General features: G+C 45.6%; 1 protein-coding gene across 1 annotated transcript in view; it reads right to left on the bottom strand.

Annotated features, from left to right (window-relative positions):
• Positions 1-6,176: 6,176 nt before the first annotated feature.
• Fech (ferrochelatase) overlaps positions 6,177-16,750 on the bottom strand; it is a 33,810-nt gene continuing 23,236 nt past the window's right edge. Inside the window, exons 7-11 of the mRNA XM_050157973.1 lie at positions 13,473-13,571; positions 11,610-11,717; positions 11,057-11,221; positions 8,302-8,361; positions 6,177-7,862 (exon numbers count right to left, since the gene is read on the bottom strand). Coding sequence (XP_050013930.1) covers positions 7,728-7,862; positions 8,302-8,361; positions 11,057-11,221; positions 11,610-11,717; positions 13,473-13,571 — 567 coding nt within the window. The 3' untranslated portion in view covers positions 6,177-7,727. The remainder of the gene's footprint in view (positions 7,863-8,301; positions 8,362-11,056; positions 11,222-11,609; positions 11,718-13,472; positions 13,572-16,750) is intronic.

Here is a 16,750-nt window from a genome sequence, read left to right as displayed (position 1 = left end):
AGTTCTGGGTACCAGGGGCAGACACCCACATCTGGGTCAGGGTATTTCCCGTCTTGCACCTCGCTGAGACTGCTCTGGTGCAGAACTCGGAGGTTTGTTTACTCCGGTCCTGAAGATGTCCAGTCCTGGGAGCCCTCTTTCCTGGACAAACATCTCTAGATCTTCTGGACTTGAGGATAACACAGCTGGGAGGTCAACATGGAGGGAGAGACAGTTTGGTCCAGAAGGTGTGAATGTGACTGTGTGTGGCCTTAGTCTGGGAGGAGGGGAACCCATTGAAGTGTTTCAAAAAGAGATTATACCTCACGCTCCACAGTTGCTACAAAATGTCTGATCAGGTTCCCGAAGAGACAATTGACTTTTGGGCAGGTGATGCCAGACTAACCTTTTCTACTGGACATCATAATGGCTCAACTTTGGTACTTGGTCTTTATGGGATATGGAAGAGATCGGGCATCAAACCCTGGAGACAGTCCTAGCTCCAGAGGATCAATGGATTTCAGTGAAGGAGAACCCTGTTTCAGGAAACAAAAGAAAACGTCTCAGAAATGCAGGAGTCTCAGCTCCTGCGGGGAAGCTGAGAAGAAGCGTGAGGGGGCTGCAGGGTTCTCTAATTTGGCCAAGTCATGAGGGACATAAACATGCTGCTGTCTGGTACCCTCCACACGCCGGCAATTGAAGCCAGGGACTCGTGCCAAGCAAGCGCTCTGCCACCTGAGCCACACCTCAGCATGTGTGATACAATTCTTTCTCTTCTGTCCCGACACAAACACGAGAAGACACAGATAAGGGGAAAAAAAAAAAAACTTCCTGCAGAGGCTAGCTGTGGGAAAGGATGGCTTTGCTTCAGGCAAAACAGGAACCACAGAAGCAGAGGCCCTTGAGTATGACAGCAAAATGATGGGGAAGGTCCCTCTGGAATCGGAGAACAGCTGGACTGCCTTCATGAGCCAACTAGAACCCAGCAGCCCCTGTCTCAGTGGTCCTTTAACTTCATCTTAGCTGAGGGAGGCAGGGCAAGGCTTGCTTCTTCAGAGAAAGCGACAAAAGCAGGACACGGAGTCATGGCTTCATCTTAAGAAGGAGCATTCACATCCCCCGGGACGAGGTCCACCTGCATGTGTTCCCCCACGGCAGTTTTCTGGGACCAAATGAAATGGGAGGAAAGCAAAGGCTGCATTTCAGGCAAACCTTGCTGTGTGAAAGCTCTTCTTCACAGCCCTGGCTCAAACTGCTCTGAGGTCCGCTTTCCAGGAATTCCCTAAAGGGTCCACGGGCTTGTGCTGGAAACAAAGGGAATCATACCAGAAAGACCGGAACCAGTCACCCAGAGCAGCTTTCGCCCCAAAGAGGCGCTGACAGGAGAGCTACTCCTTTAGGAACTGAAACCTAGAGAGCATGAGGGAGCGGGAAGTACACCTCATATCCGGCACCCTGGAAAAACACCCTCTGGACGGCAGTAGAGGATGCTGGGAAATGGTCACACCTAGCAATCTGGGGGAGAAAAGACAACACCACAGTCTATGCACGAAGGTGAGTTGACATTATCATAAATGCAACGTGTCTAAATGCATTCTTTTGCTCATTAAATTTATTGTTCGTATGAGTGATGTGACCTGGGAGAGTGGGGTGAGTGGGCGGGGCTAGAGGCCAGGCGACAACTTGGTGAAATTGGTTCTCTCCTTCCACCTTAATGCGGGTTCCAGAGTCAAACTCAGGTTTTTCCGTTGGCAATGAGCGCTTACACCCACTGAGCCATTTCACCAGCCCACCATTGCTCATTGTTACCAAGATTTTGTATCTGTGGTCAACTGGCTTGCAACTGATCTGACTTTAGTGCTGATGTTCTGGTTTTTTATTATTATTATTTTATGTGTACATGTGTTTTGCTTGCATGTCTGTGTATTATGTGCATGCCTAGTGCCCAAGGAGGATAGAAGGCTTCAGGTGCCCTGAGACTGGAATGATAGACAGTTGTGAGTCACCAGGATGCTAGGAATAGAACCCTGTTTGTCAGGAAGAGCAGCCAGGGCTCTTACACATTAAGCCAGCTCTCCAGTCCCAATGCTGGTTGGTGGTTTTGCTCTCATTAACAAGTAAGGCAAGTGTAAGATACCTTATATGTCAAAATGCCCAGTTGGGTTAACTGGATGATACTTTTCAGACAACTGGAGAACATTTCTTCATGTGTCTGTAAGAATCAATGAGGTGGCTACAGGATTGACTTTAAACTGTGCTATCATTTTTTCCATTACTTTCTTAAGTCTAGATAAAGAACAAAACAATGAGGTGGTAATATACATAAGGAGTGATGGGATCTGAAGGTCACCTTTTCTTTGCTACTGTTGAACTGTAGGTCATAGATGACTGCTCGAACTGAGACAGCAGCAACCGGCTCTACACCAACATGGGCGGCCACTTTTATTCCTTACCTCAATGTGCTTTCAAATGAACAAAATGAAAAAAACGTACACGATATATTATGAGTTCTCAGGGTCAAACCCGTGAAAGCCTCTTCCTTTTGTTTCAGCATGCACAGCCGTACCGGTCTCTGCTATGGGAGTTGGGAATCTGAACCCAGGTTATCGTGTTTGAGTAGCAGGTACTGATCGACTGAGCCATCGCCCAGGCACTAATGTTTTTAATTTCAACATCCAGGGCTGGAAAAATGGCTCAGTGGCTAAAAGTAATGATTCTTCCAGAAGACCCAAGCTTGACTCCAAGAACCGACATCAGGCTGCTTACACAAAAACTCCAGCTTCAAGGGATCAAACACCTTTGGCCTCTGTGGGAACCTGCTGTCGTGCACGAGCGTGCACACACACACACACACACACACACACACAATTTAAAATCACAAAAATAAATGCTTAAAAAATAATTCCAACACCCTATCATAATGGCCTACTATAGACTAATTGGGTGTACTAAAAAACGGAGGCTAATAACTCAGCTAGAATCAACCGCACGGTATTATCAAAGAAAATTGTACAAAATTGATTACCCCAGTGGACAATCCTTTTCTTCACCCTTTCCCTGTAGAGGCTTCCACATCAAAAGAAAAAAAGGCATTCCACCCTCTCCTAGGACCCTAAAACGTTACAGCTGTGTTCTCAAGAGGCAAATGCCTCCCAGAGTCCCTCTTCAGAAGCTGCACCGCAAGTGGCAGCCGCAGCAAGTTGCTTCTCAAGGGTGTCCAGCTCCCGGCGCAGTGCTGTGTAACTTCGCACCGTTTCTAATTTCCCAAAGAAATGCATTTTGAAAAGAGGCACACAGGTGAGCAGCTGGAGGAAGCTGGTTAAGCATCTGAACTTTCCAGGTGCCACTCAGAAATTTTGTGGGTAAAAGTAATTTGGGTATCACTGAAAGCCTCCTGGACTGGGAGGAGTCACAAGGGGGAGACAGGCTCCTAGGGCATCTCAGTGACTAGGACACTGGAAGGTGGGTCCTGGGAATGATAGTCATGAAGTTCTTCTGGGACGTAACCTTAGACAAGTGAAAGCTATGTTGGTGCGAGCCTGACTCTGAGAAATGCCGCTCCTTTTGCTAGTACAACTGAAAAACAGGAGGACTGTGAGGAAAGCCACGGTGCCAGCTTGGTCTTATTAGTAAGTTTCCCTTTTCCTCCAGTCTGGGATGCACCAGTCCGTGCTGTCTTCAGGATTTGCACAGAGACCCAACAATGCGATCAGAGGTGTCTGTGGCCATGCACAGATGCATGCTTGTCTCGGTTTCTGTTGCTGCAACAAAACACCCAAACGAAAGGCGACTTTGGAGAGAAAGGCATTATTTGGCTTTCAGTTCTAATTACTGAGTGGAAGCCAAGGCAGGGAGCACACCCATGGTCAAGAGCAAAGAGAGGATACACATACCCTTGCTCATCTTTGTTTTCCTTTTTTTTTTTAAAAAAAAGAAAACAAACTATCTTTTTTTTCATTTTACATACTAATCCCAGTTCCCACTCCCTGCCCTCCTCCCATTCCCTCTACCTTTCCCCTCCCCAGAGAAGGCAAAGAGCATTGCTTTGAAGACGGACCAAGGCCTTCCCCACTATATCCAGGCTGAGCAAGGTAGACATCCAAAGAGAATGGGTTCCAAAAAGCCAGTACAGGCAGCAGGGACAGATCCTGGTGCCACTGCCAGTGGCCCCGCAGTCTGCCCCAGCCCTACAATTGTCACCCACATTCAGAGGATCTAGCTTGTGCCTATGCTGGTTCCTTCCCTGTCTAGCCAGAGTCAGTGAGCTCTCATTAGCTCGGATAAGCTGTTTCAGTGGGTGTCCCCATCATGGTCTTGACCTCTCTGCTCATATTCTCACTCCTCCCACTCTTCAACTGGACTTTGGGAGCTCAGCCCAGTGCTCCACTCCTCCATTGCTGGTGGGAATGCAAACTTGTACAACCACTCCGGAAATCAGTATGGTAGTGTCTCAGAAAATTGGGAATCAACCTACCTCAGGACCCAGCAATACCACTCTTGGGCATATACCCAAAGGATACTCGATCATACTACAAGAACATTTGTTTAACTATGTTCATAGCAGCCTTATTTATAATAGCCAGAACCTGGAAACAACCTAGACGCCCCTCAACCGAAGAATGGATAAAGAATAGGTGGTACATTTACACAATTTAAATTAAAAAAAAATTACTCACCGGTAAAAAACAATGACATCATTAAATTTGCATGCAAATGGATGGACCTGGAAACACCATCCTGAGACCCAGAAAGATGAACATGGTATGTGCCTTTGTTTATTTTTTAATGGCTGTGATGTGGGATTTCCATCCCTTTAGCCAATGGTTTTTGGGGGTTATAAGCCCTATGATGTGGTCTTGTCTGGATGACTGTTTAAAAGCTGATAGGTTTTCTTGCTCTCGTGCTCTCTCTGGGCATGGTCGGAGAGCGTGTGGCAGAGGCGCGGCATGGTTGGTGCTCTTCACCCCTGGGCAGAATGGCTAGACAAAGGCAGCTGATCAAAAGCCCTAGCTGTCCTGGAACTAGCTCTTGTAGACCAGGCTGGCCTCAAACTCACAGAGATCCACCTGCCTCTGCCTCCTGAGTGCTGGGATTAAAGGCGTGCGCCACCACCACCTGGCCCACTTTTTCTTCATAAGTGATCACTGCTAAGTCAGGCACAATAAAAATAGTGAGAGTCCAAAGTAACATTACACTCAGCTCACGGGGTCACATGAGACAGCATCGGGATCAAAGGCGTTGGTTTCTCCAGCCAACACCAACTCGGCCCTGATGTGAGGTTGCAGTTAACACCGAGTTCACTTCTGAAGCAGACTCCTTTCCACCGGCCTGCTGGAGAGCATCCTCCTAGCTTCCAGCAAATTACACCAGCAGCTGAACCTTCTCAGCACCCACTGATCTTCTGGATCAGTTAGAGCCAGGTCTGTACACAGAGCAGCTCCAGATAGCACTGGCAGTTCATTGCCTGTTACCAGGGCAAACATCTCTACTTCAAAGCTGACAAACAGGATAACAGCTCTCAAAGACTCAGCAGTTCTAAAAAAGATTTCCATCCTGCCAAATGCTACCCGGGTAGGTGACCCTCACTGTGGTGAAGAGTCAGGGGAAACACTTGAGAGTCAAAGGTACCATAGGCAGTGATTCCCACAAATGCCTCTTAAAGGGCAGTCTGCTTCCAGTTCAGTACCAATGATACAATTCCGGACACAATTCCTTATCAAGAGTTTGCTTTCCAAGTCAGGGGGAGAAGGGAGCGGGACTTTGGATATTCTAGCAAGGACTTCTGAACTTCCAGCAATATCTCCGGGCCAAGGTGTTTTCATCTGAAAAACTGCTAAAGAGCCAAGACTGCTGACAATCAAGTTCCCTGAGGAGGGTAACGGCTGTGAGCGTCAGTGCCTGCCAACAGGGGCCACCCACCTGAGATGCCCGTTCACTGGGGGGCTCATCCCCAGAAGGTGATGAAATGAACACAGGAACATCCCAGAGTACCCAGACCTTTGATCTTTCTCTAGAAACCATCTACTAATGAAGACAAAGCCAAATTAGGAACAAAAGGAGACGCTAGTCAAATTTGAAAGCCATTATGGGTATAAGTAGTCTTCGAGCCAGCAGAAAGCTTTGCTGGATTACAAAGTGAACGCCCCACAGTTAGTCATTCTGAATCAGCTTTAGAAGACAGCACAAATCAAACAGACTAAAGCTATGATATTTATTAATAGCAAATCCTCAGTATAGACTATCTATGCATCCTCCTAATTTCCACTTTATGAACTGCTTTTCTATCTAAAAATAAAAATGCTCAAAGAGATATTCTTTTTGAAGAACAAAGTTTCAGAAAAAGTGATTATTAGAAATCCTTCAAGAATCCCAAAGACTTTAAAATCCATTTAAATCCAAATGCAGAAGATCAGATTCTGCTCTGATATCATTTTCACACTTTTAGAACAACTCTTCATTATACATTCAGGCAGGAACAAGTTAGGAGGGGAAAGCAAGGTGACTAAGATGGAATATGTTGAAATTCTCAAAGTATCAATACATATATATACAAACACACACATCTATGTATATATATATATAATATCCACAGGAAAAGACTGTAATAAAATGGTAATTATTACATTAGAGTGGTCGTTTTCTCCTCTGTGTTTTACAAATGGCCTATTCTATGACTGTATTTCATAATAAAAACTTGTTAATGAAGAAAACTCAAGGTTATCAGACATAGTCAACTTTATAAAATAATTTTCAAACAAGTGAGCAGAAAATAGAGGCACTCAGCTGGGAGCAGGGTGACGCTAGGGGGCTCCTTGGCCTTGGGGAGGATGAAATCCATCAGTAGCATTTCCTGGTGGCACCGTCCAAGGAGACAGGAAGCAGAGTCCCACCTTCCCTGAGGTACCACGGACTCAAACTAAGGCATACACAGCAAGAACCGAATTCCCGCACGTTTACCAGGCTATGTGCCCGGGGAATCTCAGAGCACTTCTGAGACATGCACTTGTTTCGGGTTCAGGGAAGGAAAATGAGACTCCTCCACAGACACCACGATGATGATGGCTGAATGCTAGGTGGCCACTCCGGTTCACCAGCGTCCAGTATGAAAGAGCAGGTAATGTACTATCTGCGTGTAGTGTGGGGGACCAGACTAGGGGCCTCATGCACGCTAGGCATGCACACAATCACTAAGCTACCTCCCAAGTCCAATTCTTTCACAAATTGTATTTCATAAATTAACTACATTCCCTTAAGCTATATCCATGAGGCTGCAGGCTCACTCACCACTGAAGCATACAGAGGGGACCCGCCATACTATTTTAGGAGGTTGCTTAGGGCAATAAGTGCAGAATCTGTGTGAGTGTCATAAGATAAAAACTTAAAGCTCACTCCTGGAAAGTCACACAATAGACGCTCCAGGCGAGTAAATTGACCCCAGAAAGGGGTGTAAGTATTCCCCGTGCATGTATATGAAGACAGAAACCTCAGTAAGAATTTCAGAGTCTGTTCCCCGAGCAACACAATTTTGTGTGTCTGTGATGCTAGCGTTCAGGAAATGGGAGCAGGAGGTCCACTGGAGGCCAGCGTGGACCACAGAGGGAAGCAAAAAATAAAGTGAAACAAAATAAAGGCAAGAAAGAAATCGTGGTTTGTGCCTGAAGGCTGTGCACAGGCTAATGTGGCTTCGGGCCCCACTGGAGGCTCCTGGAGGTTGTGCTTCGGCGAGTCCCATGGGTCCTCAGGCAGGGTCACAGCTGCTGGCTGCTGAAGAAGGATTTAGTCTCCCTGCAGACGGGATTTACACAGAGCGGGCAGCTCAGCGTCAGCTGCGTGGAGCACAGCTTGTTTGACTGGATGTGCGAGTACACCAAATCAGCCAAGGCCTGCAAGACAGAGCACACGGCCATCAGCGGCGCAAGTCTGCTGGGCCGCGTGCGCGCCCTCCGCGCATCCCGGGAAAACAGCTCTGGTTAGGGTTTCTTTTCAACTGAGTTCCAGAACTGTAAAATATAGTTCTTCCAGGAGACTGTCAGCTTAGGCAGAGTCCAAACGGAGACTTGAAGAAAGGGACCCTCTTACCCCACCCTCTGCCCCTTTCCCCTGAGAAGCAGATCTAAAACTAGGCAGCAGTAGGTGGGCAAAATAAGGAGGCTGGGGCTACGGAAAGGACAAAGGAGGAGCAGAGAAGGAATTCGCTCTTAGTTTTGTAATTAATTGGAACCCCAAATGTACTAATATGTGAGAAAACCAATATCGTGCAGGAGTTTCTCCAAGGACTACTCCGCACTATGTTCTACTAAAATGGTTGTAACACCGCGGTACCTTAGAGAACAATGGATTTCCATTAAGAGACTCCGCTCTTCTGATGTTTTCAGCTCCACACTGAATCAAGTGAGAAGGGAAGAAAACACAGACACATTTTATTTTCCGTTCCTTCTTTTTCTTTCTTTCTTTTTTTTTTAAGACACTAAGTGCCACAAAAGAACAAACGCACAGAAATACACGCACACAACTCTGCAGCCTGGCCTTGAATGGTCACAGACTGCTCATGAAGGTGGGTCTTGGGGTGGTTGGGCAGGCTGAGCAGTTGACAGAAGCTGTTCTTCTGGTCCTGTGTCGCCTCCGCCCCATTACCTCCCCACAGTGATGGGATTCCAAACCATGCTTGAGTTACACTGGATGGAATTCTCAAGAGTGATTCCCGTCCACGTACCATTCTTGTTCCTATTGCACCTCTCTAATCCAAACTGTGCCGACCCTGTCTAAGGAAATGTTGCTGTAATTAAGTAAAATTTCCTACTTGCTTTGATCCCAAGTAAGAGCCAAGAGAAGGAAAATAATTTGTGGACTCTAAATCATACTGAGTCTAAATGGAATCCAGGGTAGAACTGGGTTTTAAAATAAGCTTTTACAGAGAAAAAACTAAGAAAAAAATCTGAGTATTGTTCAGTACGTTCTTTTCCCATCTTAAAAAAAAAACAAAACAAACAACAGAAACAAACAAACAATAACAGATACAGCTAACTGTTCTCAGATAATGGAGAACGATATAAGATTTATTCCATAGCTAGGATCTTCTCTCTCCATCCATGTTGAGACATGGTCAGTTGCTTTATCCTTTACACTGGCATTTAAATGAGGCGCCCACTCGGGAAGCACAGCGTATTCAGCAAACATCGAGACCTCAACATGGAGGAGGTTCTACAAACCAGCCATGGCAGCAGAATTAGCAGCGTTAGTAATGGGGGGGCGGGGCTAGGAAGATGCAGCATCAATGGATCTGTCCGCAGAACATCATCAGAAAAGTGAAAGCATAGCTGCACAGCAGATGACAGTCAGGTAGCTTATGATAGTGACATAGCATATGACAGTTAAAATTAAAAAACCTCACATGACTATTAATCAAGGATTTGCTAAAAATGGCTATAGGCATTTAATTATATTTACTCATTTATATCCAAAATATGTATTTACAAAAAGTAAATGGGGCTTACAAAAATATGGATAATATTTCATAAATGCAGAAATGCCTATTTTAGGGTCAGAGTTTGAGCGAGCCCCACTCTTGACAGCACCTTCTCGGCACCATCTGAGAACTTTATTATTTTTATCAGCAAAAGGCAAAAAAGTCATTTCCACTGTGGAATAAAACGTTTTAAACTTTTAAAGTTAGTTGTGACAAGCATGTTACATTTTCATATCAAAATAATGATAGCTACATGGTTTCCTTTACTCCCTACAGGGATTAATTTATCAATCACTAATAATCCTCTTGGTTACTATTAATAGCCGCTGCTTGTAATACAAACGAATAGAAACCACACTCAACACATAAAAAACCCTTATGTTCAAACATCCATATTCGACTGGTGACTGGTATAGGCACACAAATTGCAGGAGTGGACAGCTGGTTCTGGTTCTGCCCCTCCTCACCCTGCACTCTGCCCCTCACCGCCACCCAGTCCCAGAAGGGGTGTCGTGCCCTGTGGAGCCAAATTTCCACCAGTCACATGTGGGAAGGCCATGAGTTCTCACCCAAGATTAGAGGGGAAAAGGACTTCCTGAGTTCCCCTGCTTCCAGCTTCCCACAGAAACCCAGCAATAAGCCACCGAAGGTTTCAGGCTAGCCCTCAGAAACTAAAAGACAGGTAAGCAACAGTTTTTCTCCACCCTGAGTGACACACCACATCCATCTTATGCCAGCAGTGGTAGTTATTTCAATAGTCAGATTGATCACAACCTGTTAGCAAACCACTAAGGAAGTGAAGGCCCAGAAGAGGTCAGGGGAATCCCAACACACACTGCTTCTGAGTTTGTTCTATGTACCTCTCTGAAATGGCAAGGACTCACATGTCCTCAAACCCAACCAGAAACAGGGTAACAGCCCAAGAACCACAACTGTACTGAGTGCAGGGAATGAATGACAGACTAATGAACCCCCCCTCAGAATGGTAAGATACGCAATTCCTTGTCACTGGAGACTCCAACTTCACATGGTAACTCACACTGAAAAAAGCATTAGTTTCAATGATATTGGGCAACATGGTTTAATAAAGGTAAAACATCCTATTCTAGGGTTGATGTAGAATTAATTTATGAAGTATTATTCAAAATGATGAAAACTCAGTACATACAAACATATCAAAAGTTTTTTTCTTTTTTTCCTTCTTTCCTCCCTCTCTCCCTCTCCTTCCCTCCCCTCCCTCCCTTCCTTCTTCTTTCTCTCTGTCTCCCTCCTCCCTCCCTCCCTCTCCCTCTCTCCATCCCTCCCTCCCCCACCCTCCCTCCCTCCCTCCCTCCCTCCCTCCCTTCCTCCCTTCCTCCTCTTCTGCTTCCTTTGTTTGCTTTTTTGAGATGGTCTCTCTATGTAGCTTTGGTTGGCCTGGAGATCACTAAGTAGAAGACTGGCCTTGAATTCACAAAGATCTGCTTGCCTCTGTCTTCTAGCGCTGGGATTAAAGGACTGTTACACCACACCCATCCCCATAAACAGTAATTTTTTTAAATTGATAACTGAAGAGAAAACGTCCTATTAAAACATCATGCCGGGACTAAGAAGCCATATGGGTACACTCACCTTCTTGGCCAACACTTGGGAATACTCAATGTCCAGCTCATAAAGTGTCTCAATGTGATCACTGGTAAATGCTATTGGGACCAGAAGGATGTTCTTCCTCCCCCTCTCACAAAGCCCTTTGATAGCCTCATCTGTTTGAGGACCCAGCCAGGGTACCGGGCCAACCTATGAGAAAGGAGGACCAATGCAGACATGGTCAATAACATATTACCACCACGGCCCCCACCGCCAACACACACAGAACACACACGTGTCCATCCAGGTGAGAGCCCCTCCTACACCTCCCTGAATGGGCTTGAGTCATTTTCACACTGAAGCTTGAATCCTTCCAGAGGCCAATGGTACAAATAAACAGTTTCTTCTGCTAATGCTAAAAGTCAGATATTAGTTGATGGAACTCCCCCGGTGGTTCAATTCACCCTTCTATCTACAGTGAGCAGTTGACTTACAGAACAGCTTGCTGGCATGGAAGAGCTCAAATTCCCATTTATAAATAAATGATAAAGCATATTTTCAAGAGATGATGATCTAAAAATGTATGAAAGGTACCTACCTTGGACTGCCATACCAGTCGGTAGGGGTTCGGGTAGCCTAGCTCTTCCATGACTTTGTGGACAGTGGCACCTACTTCTTGGGGATAGGGGTCCCCTCTGTTGACAACCTGCAGTGGAGACAGAGTCACATGCGTCACCGACACGGTGAAGGGTGCCAAGAACCGCTGGTAATGCAGAGACAAGATGAGCATGAACCACACCCCCTCCTTGCTGTCCCCTGAATAATAATGACAATCGTATCTGAGTACTGTTGGGAAAGTTCTTTGGTTCCGCTATTCATTGGCAAAGGAATTCAGTCAGCTACAAGATCCCAAAGAAGATGCTGTTTGTGGAAGATGGACAAGGTCTACTGGTTCAGCTATGAACCGATAGGATCTAGGTCTTCTACTCAGTATCTCTCCTCCCTTCCTTGACAGCTGACAGCAACAAGATGACTGTGAGCAGTGAGGCGCGAGCTCCCGACGGGAAAGCCTACTGGAAACCTTTGAAGATATTCAGCACACATTTTTATTCTAACTCTTTTCACCCTTCGTGGGACACTGACTCCCTAACTCCAGCCCTCTGCTTTATGGTGTTTATTACCGCCTGCTCCATCATGGTATTTTCCTTCATATTATGTTAATTATCTTTCCCTGTTACTGTACATGTACATGTTTTGCCTGTTTACATCATCCCCACATCTGATATTTATAATAAGTGCCCGATAAATACTGTACTGAGGAAATGGACTAAGAAAATACATTATGATATTACTGGTGGCCATATAATCATTAGAAACATAAATGTAGAAGGATGAAAGGAATACAAAGCTGCCTTTGGCACCGTATAACAATAACTGCTACAGGCAGGATCCACTGTAAGGCGGCTCCTGGGATGTTCCAGTGTAAGCATTCGTCTGCCCTCTCTGGAGCTTCCCTCTGGTACCTAGGATGGATTCTTGAAAGGCTTTGCATGACACTAAAAAGGAGTTGTGATGCCACTGAAACGAAAGAGACAGGCTTCCAAAGGGAGCGATTTCCCTTAAAGCCACTTGTCACTGATGTCGTGGCTGCATCTTGCAAGTGAGGGGCACAAGGCTTGACTCCAGTGATCATCCAGGAGCAACATGGTACCCTCCACCTACGTTGGTTGGTGCCGTTAATCATGTGGTTCAGACCAATGGCCCGTTAAGCAAATGTAATCCCCCACCTCTATGGCACGGAAAATGGTGTTCGTGGGACAGGATCATCGTTCTGAACAGATGAAACTGGGCACTGAGTCCAAGATCTTTCAAACACCCTACTAGCCTGGTATTGCCATGTTTCCTGAAATGCAACCGCCATGGCAGAGGAGGTGACATTTCAGTGAACAACCTGCTATAATATGATGAACCAAGGGTCACAAGCTCTGTGCTGTGTATTCTCTGGTCACACTGTGGTCCCTAGTGTTAATGAATTCAAAACCAGATTGGCTCCCTAGAAAGCACAGGCCTCTGCTAAGTCTTGAAGAGAGAATTGGGTTTAGTGGGAATGGAGCTGGCTACACAGTTCCGCGTACAGAAACTGCACATTGTTCTCCTTCCACAGAGCAGGCCAAAGCACAAGGCTTAGCGGGTGCACTTGATGGAAATTCTTACATATGCATGAACCTTCCAGCTAACATTAATGGCTATTAATAAGAGATCTGTTTGTAATATTGTGCATCGAATTAATTGCTGGGAGGTTTCAGAAAATGAATCTATGAGCAAGCTACGGCTGGGATTTTAGAATTCATTCTTGCACTGAGTTGAAAGCAGAATGGAGCCAGGTCCATTTTACATGCTTAGAAAGTGAAACAACCCTATCTTTTACTGCTAGGTCACCTAACAAAACGTTCTTACTTACAGACATTGGCAGGGAGTGGGCAGAAAACAGAATGACCACCTCGCTTCTCTTCTCCCGTGGAAAATGGTCCAGTTCTTTCAGAATGTGGTCTGCAAAGCACTGTAGGAAGCCCAAGAATGGGGGAGAAGGCAGTGAGAAGGGCAAAGGAGGGAGGGAAGGAAGCATCTCAAAAACGAGAGCAATACCAAATATCTCAGGGTAATCTTCCAAATCTGGAACTCTACCTCTTTTTGAAAAAATGCAAACAGTACAGTCTCTTTGATTTGGTTCGGCTTCAGAATGGATGGCAATGGTTTCGGGGGCCTAGGGAATTTGATGGGAAACTTCTAACGCTCACTAATGGCTCTCTGCAAACAAATGCCGAGGTTGCTTCCCCTCGGGAAGAGCAGGGCACACTTCCAGATGGAAAGGAAACACAGATGGGAAGGAGAAGTTGTTTTAAGATCTCACATTTGCTCTGTTAGCAGGAAAACAGCTTACGGGGTCTTTCTAAATCTTCCTTACTTTGGCTCTCGGGCTTATCACACTAAAATACATTAGCCAGAAATAGGAGAGAAATTAGAAAATACTCGTCTATTTTTTATGACATCTTTCGTATGAGTCCAGGGTCTGCACCAAAGCAATCCTCCTCACAAGCTTCTTGACGGATGACAGGCTGTACAGCCCCATTAAATATGCAGAGGGGGACAAGATGTGGCCATGGGAGGGCTGCCCAGCCATATGTGTGAACGCGGACTAGAATCCAGGTCCTGCTGCCTTCAGACCTCTGTCCGCCAGACCGGCTCCCTCTCGCTTCTCCTTGGCACTTGCTGAGTCTCATGGGTAGGTGCTGAAACACCAGATCTCAAAGAACTTTCTTTCATCTTACACTTGAATCATTCCTGGCCATTTGGTTCATAGGGAAAATGTACCAAGAGACAGAAGTCGGTCAACTGAGAAAACTGGAATGTGATGGGAAATTAGACAGGAGTTGACTATCAAGTGTTAAAACAAACTGCGGTGGAATTATGTATTGTGGTTATCTTAAAAGAACAGCCCTAATCTTAAGGTGTGCATGTGTGTGTGTTTATCTGTTCTTAGAGGCAGTTCAGAAAAAATATATGTGGACATATACATATATACACATACAGAGAGCATGTAAATGATAGGTTAAATGAAACAAATGTTAACACATGAATATGGGTAAAGAATAGATAGCAATTAATTATATCATTTTAAAAAGATTTTACTTATTTTGTGCATTCATCTGCATGTATGGCTGTGCACCACGTGAATACTTGGTACACGGAAGCCAGAGGAGGCCATCAGATCCCCTGGGACTGGAGTTACTAATGGTTGTGAGCTGCCCATGTGGGTACTGGAACTCAAACTGTGAGTCCTATGCAAGAGCGGCCAGTGCTCTAAACCACGGAGCCATCTCTCCTGCCCTTACTTTATTTATAATTATGTATATTTGTGTATGGGGCGGCATATGTGCGTGTGTGTGAGGATGCCTGCAGATCCAGAGGACAACATCCAGATCCCCTGGGGCTGGAGCTGCAGCGACAGAGAGCCACCTGAGGAGGGTGCTGGGAACGGAACTGGAGTAGTGGTATGTGCTCTTAACCAGGGAGCCTTCTCTCCCGTCATATAACCCTTCTAACTATTACTCTTGCAATTACTTTGCATGTACAAATAAAATTTAAAGAACAACTCGACAGAATCACACCAACTTGGAGCTGATGTACTGTAAGTTCCAAACCAGTCCCTAAGAATACTGAGATACTTACCATTCCAGAACTCACGAATTTGGTAAGCAAATACTCAGCAAAATGATACCTAGCAACAGTATCTAATACTGTTCGCCTCTCTCCCTTTTCCTTCATCTCCATATTGTAAGTGTGGCAATATTTGGTACAAACAAAAGCTGTGTTTTTATAGTGTTCATAATGTTCAGAGAGCAGGCCTTCTCAGGATTATTTTTAGAGAACAGTCTACATAAAGTAGCCACTGTAAAGTTTACGTAGGAGCCTGGAACATACATTTACCGCAACTACTCCAGCGGCCAGATAACGAGCGGTATTAAAGAAATGGTAATATTATGGCTATTTTGAGTAGGTAGTGCTGCTAACATGCAGAAATTTGGATTTAAGGCCATGGTTTTAGTTGCATTGAGACTAGATTTTTAGCGGTCCCCCCCCCCCTTCTTTCCCTTTCCTGGGCTTGTAAAATTGCAAGTAAGAACACAGTTCCTTGGGGCTTGCGAGAGTCGCTAAGCCATCTTCAAAACTCAAGCGGCACGGACAAATAGAAGTGCTACTTAAATCACCTAAACCCATCTGCAGGATTTTCTGTGCACAGCCCCCGTGCAGAATGAAAGCGGCATGGCCTCTCAGAGCCTTCAATCACACCATCCAGGAGGGCAGATAAATGCCTCTAAAATTCCCTTTCATTTTATGAACAGAGACTTCCTCGGTTAAGAGACCTTTCCATCTTTCTGCTTCCCCCTTTTCAAAGGGCTGAATTTTAATGCAAATCTAATTACTCCCTCGATCAGGGCAGGCAGATGCTGTGCAGACCCCTCTTCCCGTGCCACATGTCAGTGCAGACCTGAAATACTCCCTCCTTCCCAGCCGCAGCGGCGGTCGGGGCCTTAGGCACTCCAGTTACCCCTGGCTGGACCCGGGAGAACGATGACCGCTGGGCACACACACAGCCCACAGCGACACCCATCCCTAGGGGACGGCTTTCTAGTTTCTACTCCAACACAAGTGTTAACCCTTTCCCTACCCACAGGACACCGCTCTGGGGAAAGCCGGCCTGATTGTAATGCCGTCTAACACCATCTAGTGGTCACAGCTGTGAAGTGCTGCCGCTCTTTGCAGGTATTTTGCCCCATTACAGAATAGTCAAGGAATATAAAATAAATCAAACTATAGTCCAGGTTCTGGCTATTACAAATAATACTGCTATGAACATAGTTGAACAAATGCTTTTGTCATATGATAGGGCATCTCTTGGGTATATTCCCAAGAGTGGTATTGCTGGGTCCAGGGGTAGGTTGATCCCGAATTTCCTGAGAAACCGAAACACTGATTTCCAAAGTGGTTGCACAAGATTGCATTCCCACCAGCAATGGATGAGGGTACCCCTTCCTCCACAGCCTCTCCAGCAAAGGCTATCATCGGTGCTTTTGATTTTAGCCATTCTGACAGGTGTGAGATGATATCTCAAAGTTGTTTTGATTTGCATTTCCCTGATTGCTAATGAGGTTGAGCATGACCTTAGGTGTCTTTTGG

Source organism: Alexandromys fortis, unplaced genomic scaffold (genome assembly GCF_014885135.2).
Source record: "Alexandromys fortis isolate MF-2015 unplaced genomic scaffold, M_Fortis_MF-2015_v1.1 scaffold_94, whole genome shotgun sequence".
NCBI lineage: Eukaryota > Metazoa > Chordata > Mammalia > Rodentia > Cricetidae > Alexandromys > Alexandromys fortis.
The sequence above is the reverse complement of the archived record's forward strand: the minus strand, read 5'-3'. Positions and strand labels throughout refer to the sequence as shown.